Below are 14,048 nucleotides of genomic sequence, written 5' to 3' on the forward strand. Positions count from 1 at the left end.
GACACTGATCATAACAATAAGACTCAAGACATGTGGCATTTATGATCACGCTAATGGACAAGGCGCATTGAAAGATGGTGCGAGACATCAAAAATAAAATTCTGCCTATAAATCGTGAAGAAAAAAAAGTTGTTTAATGGAAAGGGAACCGGCTGCCAAGAGCCAGCTCGGGAAAACAGGAAGAGGAAAGTTCACAGCGCGGGCATACAAACTACTGTAAGTCAATAGGTGCATTTCCTCAGGAGGGTCATTCATCTTCATGAAAACTAAAGACCTGCTCGTTTTTTATTCTCATAATAAAAATGGACAGTAATGACTTGACTTGGGGAAATTGCCGGCTTTGAAAATGCCTTTCAGATGTGGCGACTGGACGACGAGTAAGTCCAATTAAAATCAAGACCCCCTTCTTATCGGGGATAATAAGTCCGAGCGGTCGTTAACATCCAAACATTAAAGGCCGGATTGGTTGTTTTATAAAGCTGACAATTTGTCAAACGACTGAATTCTTGATTAGTCAATCCTGTTGGATAATTATGTCTGTGTGTGGTCAGCAATGTGATACTTAGAAGGTCAGATCCACATCATTCATGTTATTAAAGCAAACATGGCAGCTGATACCCCCCCCAGTAATCTAAAAGTGTTTCTGGCAGCAGATGACTGTAACACCTCAGAGCAAATATTGTCTTTGGACCAAAAGCTGCCAGAAGATAAATGATTGCATGGCAGTGTAGACTTTATCCCTCACAGTGACTGAGTGCTCAGACAGAGAACATGACTTGTGTGTGTGTGTGTGGAGTACCTGCAAATCCGGATTTGCAGAGGCAGTTGAAGCCGCCGGGGAAGTTCTGGCACAGCGCCCCGTTCTTGCAAGGATTGGAATGGCATTCGTTGATGTCCCTCTCGCAGGCCATGCCGGTGAAACCATCAGGACAGGTGCAGGAGAAACCCCCCACCAGGTTGTGGCAGGTGCCGCCATTGTGGCAAGGAGATGGCTGGCACTCGTCGATGTCGGTCTCACACACAGCTCCGGCGTATCCTGGCCTGCAGCTGCAAGCGTACGGCTGGAAGGGGTGGTTGGCAACAAGGATTACAGGGGCACTTTCTTCTGTCTTCATATCGGGTCCAACTGTGAGATGCCTCTTGCAGCTGCCCCCGTACTGGCATGGGTTATGCGTGCAGGGATCGTGGTCCACGGCATCTATTAGCACTCCACTCTGTCTATTCAAAATGTCTTTAATGCTTTGAAAGAAGGTGGCTACACCACTGGGGTTCACGTACTGCCCGTGGCCCCGTTTAATAGCTGCCATCACGAAAGTCTGGTTGTTGAGCTCAAACACGCCGTAAAGCAGGACTCCGGTGCCGAGTCCTGCCAGCTGTGAGTTGGAAATGCGTAAGAAGCTGAGGTAGTGGTTGGTGAGGAAGTTTTTGACGCCATGAGATTGGAGACGGATCAGAATGCTGTTATCTACTGTGGCATTTGTGAAGCCCATGAAGAGGACTCTGGCTGTGTTGCTGACTGGACCGTGGACGCCGTCACTGCTTCGTACAGTTAATTCAAAGTTTCCATCTGTTGAACGTGCTTTTGAGTTAAGTTTACAAGTTCCAGTAGGAATGTTAAAGAGAGCAGAGGAAGCTGGAATTAGGGAACAGTGGAACCTATCTTGAATGTCAGGGTCTTGGGGTTTTACATTTCCCAAAGAACCGCCAGAAAATATATTTCCGAAATAGTGAACAAAGATTTCCACTGACCTCGGCTCTGAGGGGTTGTCATTCTGGTCATTTATTTTGACGTGAATGGTTCCTGTGGAGGACATTTGAGGTACACCAGAGTCCTTGATCACCACGGAGAGATAGAAGTCACTAATCTGTTCTCTGTCAATCTCCCGACTTGTGGTTAGCGCTCCAGCTGGACTTAGGTGGAAATAACTGTTGGCAGAGCCAGAACTGAGGAGGCTGTATATGTAAGGTCCTTGATTGGGCGGTAAATCTGGATCGGAAGCTGTTAATATAGTGACAGCTGTGCCAGACTTCTGGTTCTCCATCACCTCAGCATACGTGGTTGTCAAGCTTGGACCGTTATCATTGATATCTTCCAGGTTCACAATCAGCGTGGCGCTTCCTGTAGAAGGAGGTGTGCCAGTATCCACAGCCAGCAGGGTCAGATTATACACAGGAGTTGTTTCTCTGTCTAGCACTGCTGCGACAGACACTTGGCCAGTCTTTGGATTCATCGTGAAAACCTTGTTATCAAAGTCTGGTGCAACAGAGTATGAAAATCTGCTCCAGCTTGGTACGGAGTCTGAGTCCTCGGCACTCACAAAGGTAACCAGACCACCTGGCGAGAGACCTTCACTAACCTGTACGTCGTACAGCTCCTGGGAAAAGACAGGAGGATCGTTGGCATCGAGGATTGTGATGTTGACATAAACCTCATCGATATCGGCCCCGAGAATTGCGCCAGCATTTTTGGCCAACACTTTAAGTGAAATCTTCTCCTCCTTCTCACGGTCCAGCACACCCGTGACATAAATTTGGCCCGTTTTCTTGTTGATCCCAAAGCCTTTCTTCCTGCTTTTCCCAAAAATGAGGTAGTAAACCACTCCATCCTCACCTTGGTCACGATCACTGGCAAAAACTTCTCCGACCACTGTGCCTTTTGGAGCAGCTTCGGATATTTCAAAATAGTATTCTTTGGAGACAAAGCGGGGCACGTATTCGTTGGCTCCCTTTAGCTGGATGTTGACGTTGGCAAAGCTGCAGCGCTCCTCGTCAGGAACGTTAAAAGCCTTAACTGTGAGATGGTAGACCTGCTTAGCCTCATAGTCCAAGAATCCCTGTGTGGTAATGATCCCCGTGTTGGGATCAATAACAAAGAGGTCACTGTCTGATGATTGTATTACGTAGGCCATGACTGCGTTAACGCCTGAATCCTTGTCAGTGGCGTTCATTTTCACCACAGTGGTGCCACTCGGAACGTTCTCCTGAACAATGGGGAAGTACTCATCTGGATTAAACATTGGAGGGTTGTCGTTCACATCAGTCACATGAATTATGACAGTCACATAGCTGCTTTTTGCAATCCAACCACCATCGGTGGCAGAAACTCTAAGCTCGTGTTGTTGCTGCGCCTCGAAATCCAAAGGCTGAGCTAGCAATAACACGCCAGTTTTGTTATTAAGTGCAAACAGCCCCTTGTGGTTGCCTGATGTGATATTGTACTTGATGAGGCCGTTCATATCTTTATCCTTGTCTCTGGCTGATAGAGTCCTTATTGCTGTCCCCACAACAAGACTTTCAGGCACTGTTGCTGAGATTTGGCTTTGTGAGAACTCAGGCGTGTGGTGGTTTTCCTCAGTCACCGCAATTCGCACTGCAGTTTCTGCTGACAAAGGTGGGTTTCCTTTGTCGCTGGCTGTGATAACCATAAGGAAAAGCTTATTTATGTCAGACTGGAGAGGCGACGCAACACTTATCCACCCGTTCATTTTATCTAATTTAAATTTACTCGAACTATTACCTCCTGTAACCAAGTACTCAACCTCAGAGTTGAGGCCAAAGTCTTTTTTGTCGTGAGCTACGACCCTCACCAGTCTGGTACCAACCTTGACACTTTTTGTGACAGGAGTAAAGTAGCTCGGGAAATCGAACTCTGGAGGATTATCGTTACTGTCTACAATGTTCACAATGACTGTTGTCTCACTCATCAAAGGCTTGAGCCCTCGGTCTGAGGCTGTGACAATGAAACTGTGGCGGTTGATGTTCAGGCTACTAGCACCCGTGGAATTCTGATACCTCAACTGCTGCTTCACAAATATTTCTCCTGAACTGGCGTTAATTCTGAAGTACTCAGACTGAGAGCGAATAAAGTAGAATATTTTGCCATTAAAGCCCTCGTCAGGATCGGTGGCTGACACCCGTGTGACCAAGGAGCCCACGTCTGTCAGCTCAGGGTAGTCCAGGTAGTACGACGGGCGACTAAACCTCGGGGCATTGTCGTTGATATCTGTTATGAATATTGTGACATCCGTGCTAACTGTCCAACCGGAGTCATGGGCGGACACTTTGATGATGTAATGGTTTGTGTCCTCCCGGTTGAGTGGCCTACTGATGGTTATGTCACCCGTGTTTGCGTTGATGCTGAACGGAAGGCTGGTGTCTGTGATGGAGTAGCGACTAATAGCGTTAGCGCCGGCATCCTCATCTGTGGTGGTGACTCTGGTGACAGTATAACCCACGGGTGCGTTCTCAGCCACAGTAGCGCTGAATATCTTAGAAAACCTGGGCGCATTGTCGTTTACATCAAGAACACTTATAAGCACTTTGACAGCTGAGTTTTTAGACGGCAACCCTCTGTCGGTGGCTTTGACTTTCAAAGTGTACTGGGCCACCTTCTCACGATCAAGAGGCCTGGTGCTTCGTATTTCACCAGTGGCTCGACTAATGCTGAAGCTGTTCTCCTTGTTGCCATCCATGATGGCGTACTCCAGTTGCCCGTTAGGTCCGTCATCGAGATCCACGGCAGAGACCATGAGAACCCGCTGCGGGGACAGGTTCTCTAGTATGTCAGCATGGAAGGGATCCTTGTCAAACACCGGGTGATTGTCATTGACGTCCAGCACGGTGACGTCCACTCGCTCATAAGAAGAATAAGGGGGAAAGCCTTGATCTCTGGCCTCGATCCACAGCACGTACTTCTGGATGTGTTCGTAATCCAGCGGATGTCGGATGATCAACTCGCCCGAAAGCTGGTCAATGTGAAAGGCGTTGTCCAGGTTGCCGCTGGCAATGTAGTAGGACAGCGGCCCGCCCCTCCTGGAAGACCCGGTCACGGTGGTGACATGGTGGTTGGTGGGCTGGCTCTCAGGGAAGGTGAAGGCGCGCTCCTTCAGCTTGATGACGGGAAAGTTGCCTCCGTTGACAAAGCGTACGGTCACAGTGGTTGTGTCGGTTTTAGGGTTGGCTCCGCCGTCTTTAACGCGGACCGTAAGGGTGACCTCCGAGGTCCCCGTCAGCTTGTCGTTGGCAGTGATGGCACCTCGCACGGGGTCGATCTTGAACTTGTCAAAGTTGCGCCCGAGCAGGGAGTAGTGCAGCTGGGCGTTGGCGCCGGAGTCTTCATCGGTGACGGTAACAGCAAACACCAAAGACCCTGAACATGAAGACAGGAAATACACATTCAAATAGCAGATATACAATTCAAAACTTTGTCAAATATTTATAAACATTCCAATGACATTCGACTTTTAAAGCTCAAATATTTACTGCATATTACTTATATATAAAAGTTATCAAATAAAGACAACAAATAAGAAATGGATTATTATTACAACAGGAGTAGTTATGAATAACGTATACAATCATTAATACTACTAAAATATTTTAAATACTAAAAATGATTGAGGAACACTTTTTATAAATATACTTTTTATATTCTCATCATTCGAACATTGTCTTAACAAAAATGTATATTTTGCCACACTCTATTTCAAATTGTTTTTATCAATACATTTTACTCATAATAATTGACAAATATGTATACATTAACATAATCCACCAAAATAATATTCTATGATTACAGTTGTCCCTCAACCATTTTCCGCGAGAAATGTCCTTCTATTTTGCCTTTTCAAACACATTTATTTAAAAAAATCATATTCTGGTTGCTTACTGTTGCGCATTTTGTCTATGAACTATTATTTGTCACAAATTTGCTACATATTTAAGCACATTTGAAATATTTTTGGCTTAATTAAGCACTTTCAAGCATACTAGAATTTACAGGTAAATAGACAATCTAAGGTATTGTGCTGCAATGTTTCTTGACAATAGGGCCGCCAAAGATATGTTTCTGTAAGCTGTGGTCCGTGTGGGCCGCAGTTGTAATACATTTTTCAACCACTTGTGGCAGTAATGACAACATCAAGCAGATGAAGTCTGGAGCTAAATTTTATCGCAACAACTATGAATAAAGTGGTAAAGCTGTCATTTAATTTGCATTTTAATTGTATTGGCAGTTTAAGAAATATACTTAATATAAATTATTATTAAGTTTGGAATGTATTTTTATTCAATTTATTCATTTATATTTAGAGTAAGATAACTAATTTAGTGTATTTGAGTGGGCCCCTCTGTAGTGGAAACGTGTATATATATATATATATATATATATATTAAGGTTTTTTAATCAATCAGAAATATCAAGCAGCTAAAATGTGCCAAAAATGGATAAGTGTGGAGAGAGTGTTTTGCATTTTCCCATCATCCCTTATAATGGATTTAAATTGGTTTTGACTTTTTTATGCTGATTAGACGTTTTTTTTATAATACCCACAAAGTTCAATGAGCAGGGCGTGTTATGTCTGACCATTTTTGTTGAATTTTTGTGCTGGTTGAATTTTTTTTTCTGCACCATGACAAGGGAAGGTTGTTTGGATTGGGTCATACAAGTAATTGCTGTGCACATATTCAGATTTTTGGTACAATTAATGGCCACTAACTTGAGTGACTTTTTTTGTTGGTCACCAGATAGTGACAGAATGGCAGCTATCAGACCTCTGACTATTTGTGAATGATATAAAACCGCCCGGCCAAACTGCTTGTTGGACTCTTGCTGTCTCACGGGCCAAATTGTAGACGCTGTAGTTTAGTGGTTGTGCTTAAGAACTGTATGTGACAATATTACAGTACATTACATATGTTATTTTTTGTTAAAGCTATACTGTGTCCCGCAACCCTGAGAGGGACAAGCGGTAGGAAATGGATGGATGGACTATATTGTGTGAAACAAGTGTAAAGGTGAACTGGGTATTATTTCATGTCTTAAAGGCTCTAAAAATGTCTAAAAGGTTATTTAGAAGGTTGTAAACAGTATTTTTAATGGTTTAACAGTGAAAAAATATATGTTTTATAAATAAGAATTTCTATTCCATAGAAATTCACTTATCACGGTCAGGTCCGGAACCAATTAACAGTGATAAACGAGGGACGAATGTAATTTAGACATGTCACCTGCCGCAGTGGAGGCGGGTATGTGCGTGACATAGGGGTGGTGGTGGAAGCGCGGCGGGTTGTCGTTGATGTCGGCCACCGTCACGGACACGGTGGCTGAGCTGGACAAGCCCTGCGGCTGCCCTCCGTCTGTCGCCACCACTAGCAGCTGGTAATTGGCTCGCTCTTCGCGGTCCAGCAGGGAGCTGGTGATAATCTGTCCGGTCGCTGGGTTGATGGAGAACTGGCCGTGGCCGCCGCTCAAACTGTAGCTGTTGGGGAGAAAAAGCAGAAGGTCACCATGTCATCAAAGAAAGAACTCCCACTTTGAGCTGATAACATCTTTTTAGGACCAGTTATACACTCAACTTTGCCATTGTTTTCTTTTCTTTTGTCAAAACTATCATATCAAATTATATATACATATACAGTGTGTGTACATACAGAATATATATATGCACATATATACACACAAATGTATATACATACATAAATACATATATAATAATAATACGGTGTATATTATATACATAAGTCACATATATACCTATATAGTATATGTAAATATATGTACACATATATGAGTACATATATGTATATATGTGCATATATATATGTATACATGTACATATATACTGTACATATATACATACTTATATATATATATACAAAAATACACATATACAGTATATACATACACACATAAACTGTATATGCACATATATACATATACATACTTATAAATATACATATACTGTATATACTAGGGCTGCAACATCTAATCGATTAACTCGATTACAATCGATTATAAAAATAGTTGGCGATTAATTTAGTCATCGATTCGTTGGATCTATGCTATGCGCAGAGGCAATTTTTAAATGTGTTTTATTTTTTATAAACCTTTATCAATAAACTGCAACATGTACAAACAGCTGAGAAACAATAATCAAAATAAGTATGGTATGCTGTTTTTTTCAATAAAATACTGGGAAGGATAAAAATGTAGTTTGTCTCTTGTATCCGATTGTTAACCGATTAATCGAAGTAATAATCGACAGATTAATCGATTATCAAATGAATCGTTAGTTGCAGCCCTAATATATACATACACACATATACTGTATATACACATAAACATGTATACATACATACATATATACACACATTTATCATTTTAATTTTTTTTACAAACTAATGAAATGATGTAAAGCCAATTCAGCTCCCTAATCATTGACATAACATGAGCGCATATGACACGTTTAAAAGCTGTTCTTGTGACTGTTAAAGTGTGTAATAATGTGCCACAGCGTCTTTTACAGGGGGCATTGTTTCAAACTCCAATAAAATAGCTACAACTAAAAAAAAATGTAAAAAATAAAAATCTTCCCAAGCAGATTTATTTCACAATGAAGGAGAAGATTTAGCGCTTGTTCAGCGGCGCCTCTTCCACACGCACACACGGCCCCTCCCTCCCTCCACCTCCTCTGTTCTTTTCCTCTGTATGCCCCTAATGTCAAAGTAAGTGGATTGTACTTTTTCAAAAGTGTATTAATGTAGCAATACGGTTGTTAAAGGTTAAGGATTGATGTGCTTTCTGATCATTTGTGAGGGCACCAAAGGGACTTCTGTGTTGGCATACTGACTAGGAAGGAGAGGTTGCAGTTGTTTACTCTAGGAGTCGGGCAGGATCCAGACACAAACATGCATAAATGTACCTTTTTCTTTTTTTAACATGCATAAATGTACCTTTTTCTTTTTTTAACATGCATAAATGTATGTTTTTCTTTTTTTAACATGCATAAATGTACCTTTTTCTTTTTTTAACATGCATAAATGTACCTTTTTCTTTTTTTAACATGCATAAATGTACCTTTTTCTTTTTTTAACATGCATAAATGTACCTTTTTCTTTTTTCAACATGCATAAATGTACGTTTTTCTTTTTTTAACATGCATAAATGTACGTTTTTCTTTTTTTTTTTTAAAAAAGCCCCCCCGTGCCTCCTCCTCCTCCTCTTCCTCCTGCTCCTGAGGCGGGACACAAAAATCGAAGGCTCAGCTGTTCAAAGGAAAACTTGCCAGACTGTGAGAAAGTACTAAGTAACCCCTGCTGGGGACAACTGGTACTGTCATGCACAATTAGCATCCTCATTACGGTGCTACCCCCCAATGTGTGCCCAATAAGACCTGAGTCAACATGGCAGGACTAAACAAGCCTTTTAGTCACTCCAATCATCTTTATTTGTTGACTTGAATAATCATTTGCAGCTATAGATTATTTTAGTAATGAGTAATCTATCGATTAATTGGATCAATTAATCCAGTAATTGGATAAAAAACACTTTATAGCCTCAATGTGTATGAATATATAAATATTTTTATATCAATCTCCATTACCTTTTATTTACTTTCTTTGACCTTTTATTTACCTTGTTTTACTTTCTATATTCCTTGTTTACCTTTTAATTATCTTCTATCTTATTTTACCTTTTATTTAACTTGATTACCTTTTATTTATCTTCTATCTTATTTTACCTTTTATTTAACTTGATTACCTTTTATTTATCTTCTATCTTATTTGACCTTTTATTTACCCTCTTTGACCTTTTATTTAACTTCTTTTACTTTCAATATTTCTTTTTTTTAAACCTTTTATTTACCTTCTATATTCCTTGTTTACCTTTTATTTATCTTCTATCTTATTTTGCTTTTTATTAACCTTTTATTTACCTTCTATTTAACTTCTTTTACCTTTTATCTACCTTCTTTGACCTTTTATTTACCTTGTTTTACTTCCTATATTCCTTTTTTTTAAACTTTTTATTTACCTTCTATCTCATTTTACCTTTTATTTAACTTGTTTTTCTTCTATTTACCTTCTTTGACCATTTATTCACCTGTTTTACTTTCAATATTTCTTTGTTTACCTTTTATTTAACTTATTTATTACCCTTTTACCTTATTTTACTTTTTATATTCCTTTATTACCTTTTAACTTTTTTACCTTTTATTTACCTTCTATTTAGGTTATTTTACCTTCTTTGACCATTGTATTTACCTTGTTTTACTTTCTATATTCTTTTTTTTTTTACATTTTATTCAACTTCTTTTCTCTTTGATGTATCTTCTTTTCAACTTCTTTTACCTTTTACTTACTTTCTATTTAACTTATTTTACCTTTTATTAACCTTCTTTGACCTGTTATTTACCTTGTTTACCTTAATTTACCTTGTTTTACTTTCTATATTCACTTGTTTACACTTATTTACCTTCTATCTAACTTATTTTACCTTTCACTCACCTTCAAGTTACCCGTTTCTACCTTTTTTGACTGTCTTTAACCCTGTTTTATGTTACTTTATCTTTTATCTATCCTCTTTTGCTTTTTCAAAGTGGAATATTTGATAAAAGTGTCAATAAAGCATAACATTTGTTTTGATTCATTATTATTTTTTGAGCTTTGAGAGTTTAAAAAAAGAAAAAATCCCAGTAAAATTATCAGGAAACCAAACTTAAAAACAATATAAATAATAATCTAGATAAACGTCTTAAAAACAATAATAATAATAATCTAGATAAACGTCTTAAAAACAATAATAATAATAATCTAGATAAACGTCTTAAAAACAATAATAATAATAATCTAGATAAACGTCTTAAAAACAATAATAATAATAATCTAGATAAACGTCTTTAAAACAATAATAATAATAATCTAGATAAACGTCTTAAAAACAATAATAATAATAATCTAGATAAACGTCTTAAAAACAATAATAATAATAATCGATACACGTCTTAAAAACAATAATAATAATCTAGATAAACGTCTTAAAAACAATAATAATAAAAATCGATACACGTCTTAAAAACAATATAAATAATAATCTAGATAAACGTCTTAAAAACAATAATAATAATAATCTAGATAAATGTCTTAAAAACAACAATAATAATAATCTAGATACACGTCTTAAAAACAATAATAATAATAATCTAGATCAACTTCAGATCTATGCGTCAATTATTCGTTTTTTATTTTTTGTTGTTTTTTGTTTGTTTGTTTATGACCTTTTTGGCAAAGAAAACATTTAGTTTTTGGAAAACACACAAAACATGCAATACTTTCCCCCCAAAATCTTTCAGAGTGGAATATTTGATGTGAAATAATTGGAGTCAATAATTCATAACAACATTGACTTTGATTGATTATTTTTTGAGCAATGATAGTTTAAAAAATCCTATTAAAATACTCAGGAATCCAAAAGGGCCCTTTTATAAAATTGTTCAAAATAAGTCATATATTATTCATATTTTTTTACTTTCAATTGTAATTTTTCTTTGTTCTTTTGTTTCTCCGTTTTATGCTCATTTGTCATAGAAAACGTTGTTTTTTTATGTGGCAAATACACACAATATGGAATATTTTGACCCCAAAAATATATCAAAGTGGAATATTTGATGTGAAATAAGTTAATAATTCATAACATTGATTTTGATTCATTTGTATTTTTTGAGCAATGAAAGTTTTAAAGAATAAAAGTGTTATTAGAGTCAACTTTGCAACTTTTTCTTGCTATTTTTCATCTGTTTGCTCTTTTATTCCACTGTATGTTTTTTCTTTTGTAATATTATTCAAATGTTACAGAAATGAGCTGCGGGCCGCACCGTGATTGAAAAAGTTGTAGAAAGAAAGAAAGGTGTACCTGATGACCGCGTTGAGGCCCACGTCGGCGTCAGAAGTGTTGACCAGCATCACATCCGTGCCGGTGGGCGCGTCCTCGGCGATGGTGGTGTGGAAGGAGGAGGAGGAGAAGAGCGGGATGTTGTCGTTCATGTCCTCCACCAGCACCGTCACCCTCCCTGTCCCGCTCAAAGGAGGAGAACCTGAAGGAAGAGGAGGAGTTCATCACATCAAAGCCCATCTTCCATGAGGTCTGTCTAAGACTTACATCCTCATCTCGTGGACAGCATGACGTTTTCAGGTCAATGACCTTTATTTATGTCTTGAATGAACCACTGCACAGCATTTACTTTTATGACCCAATGCAAACAACCTTCTCTAGTCATGGTACAAAAAAAATGAAAAATCTGAATCAACAAAATGTCAACAAGCATGGTCACTAAACTTTGTACATATTATGAGAAAAATGGCAATTTACCATAAAAAAAATACATCCATTTATATGTAAATCCCTTACAAAGCATGATGGGAAAAATGCAAACCCCTTTCCCCACACTTATCCTTGTTTGGTGCATTTGAACTGCTTGATATTTCTGATTGATCTTTAAGGAGGTCCTCACGGAAGTAAACAAGGTAGAATTCCAACTTTCACATACTTTTAATACCCACTTATATTAATCATATTATATCTATTACATTAAAGGCCTACTGAAAGCCACTACTAGCGACCACGCAGTCTGATAGTTTATATATCAATGATGAAATCTTAACATTGCAACACATGCCAATACGGCCGGGTTAACTTATAAAGTGACTTTTAAAACTTCCCGGGAAATATCCGTCTGAAACGTTGCGGTATGATGACGTATGTGCGTGACGAAGTCAGAGTAATGGAAGTTATGGTACCCGTAGAATCCTATACAAAATGCTCTGTTTTCATTTCATAATTCCACAGTATTCTGGACATCTTTTGCAATTTGTTTAATGAACAATGAAGGCTGCAAAGAAGACAGTTGTAGGTGGGATCGGTGTATTAGCAGCGGACTACAGCAACACAACCAGGAGGACTTTGTTGGAGCGCTAGCCGCGCTAGCCGCCGACCTCACCTTGACTTCCTACGTCTCCGGGCCGCCAAACGCATCGGGTGAAGTCCTTCGTCCTTCTGCCGATCGCTGGAACGCAGGTGAGCACGGGTGTTGATGAGTAGATGAGGGCTGGCTAGCGTAGGTGGAGAGCTAATGTTTTTAGCATAGCTCTGTGAGGTCCCGTTGCTAAGTTGCTAAGTTAGCTTCAATGGCGTCGTTAGCACAGCATTGTTAACCTTCGCCAGCCTGGAAAGCATTAACCGTGTATTTACATGTCCACGGTTTAATAGTATTGTTGATTTTCTATCTATCCTTCCTTCTATCCTTTATTTTTTTGTTTCTATATGCAGTTAAAGCACGATGCTATCACGTTAGCTCGTAGCTAAAGCATTTCGCCGATGTATTGTCGTGGAGATAAAAGGCACTGAATGTCCATTTTGCGTTCTCGACTCTCATTTTCAAGAGGATATAGTATCCCAGGTGGTTTAAAATACAAATCCGTGATCCACAATAGAAAAAGGAGAGTGTGGAATCCAATGAGCCAGCTTGTACCTAAGTTACGGTCAGAGCGAAAAAAGATACGTCCATCACTGCCTCTCAAGTCGTTCACTGTAACGTTCCTCATCTACGAATCTTTCATCCTCGCTCAAATTAATGGGGTAATCGTCACTTTCTCGGTCCGAATCTCTCTGGCTCCATTGTAAACAACGGGGAATTGTGAGGAATACTAGCTCCTGTGACGTCACGCTACTTCCGCTACAGGCAAGGCTTTTTTTTATCAGCGAGCAAAAGTTGCGAACTTTATCGTCGATTTTCTCTATTAAATCCTTTCAGCAAAAATATGGCAATATCGCGAAATGATAAAGTATGACACATAGAATGGATCTGCTATTCCCGTTTAAATTAAAAAAAATCTTTTCAGTAGGCCTTTAAAATTACTTTATTGCATTATTATTATATATATATTCACTTTACATGCCCTCAACCAAATGTGTTTAGTCCCAAGTCATCTACACATTTATCAGGCTATAAATGAGTAACGTGACAACTTTTCCACAAACAGCAGCTCTGCACCGTGAACCAGGACCAGGACCAGGACCAGGACCAAAACCATGGCACTGGCTTCTTGTAAACAGCCAATGCTCGTTGGGGTTCAGATCTTTTGAAGACATAAGGGAGCATTATTTGGCACAGGGAAACATTCCTATTTGTTTTGATTTGCTGCCAGTTCTTCATTATGAATGAATGATGGACAACGTTGCCTTGGCTGTGTATCTAAAAAGCAGTGATTGA

General features: G+C 39.0%; 1 protein-coding gene across 2 annotated transcripts in view; it reads right to left on the reverse strand.

Annotated features, from left to right (window-relative positions):
- The window catches only part of LOC133644948 (protocadherin Fat 4-like), a 99,565-nt gene that overhangs the window by 28,270 nt on the left and 57,247 nt on the right, over nt 1-14,048 (reverse strand). For both annotated transcript variants that reach the window (XM_062039712.1, XM_062039711.1), the window contains exons 4-6: nt 11,693-11,873; nt 7,009-7,259; nt 800-5,149 (exon numbers count right to left, since the gene is read on the reverse strand). In XM_062039712.1, the coding sequence (XP_061895696.1) occupies nt 800-5,149; nt 7,009-7,259; nt 11,693-11,873 (4,782 nt within the window). The remainder of the gene's footprint in view (nt 1-799; nt 5,150-7,008; nt 7,260-11,692; nt 11,874-14,048) is intronic.

This window comes from Entelurus aequoreus, linkage group LG28, assembly GCF_033978785.1.
Source record: "Entelurus aequoreus isolate RoL-2023_Sb linkage group LG28, RoL_Eaeq_v1.1, whole genome shotgun sequence".
Classification (NCBI taxonomy): domain Eukaryota; kingdom Metazoa; phylum Chordata; class Actinopteri; order Syngnathiformes; family Syngnathidae; genus Entelurus; species Entelurus aequoreus.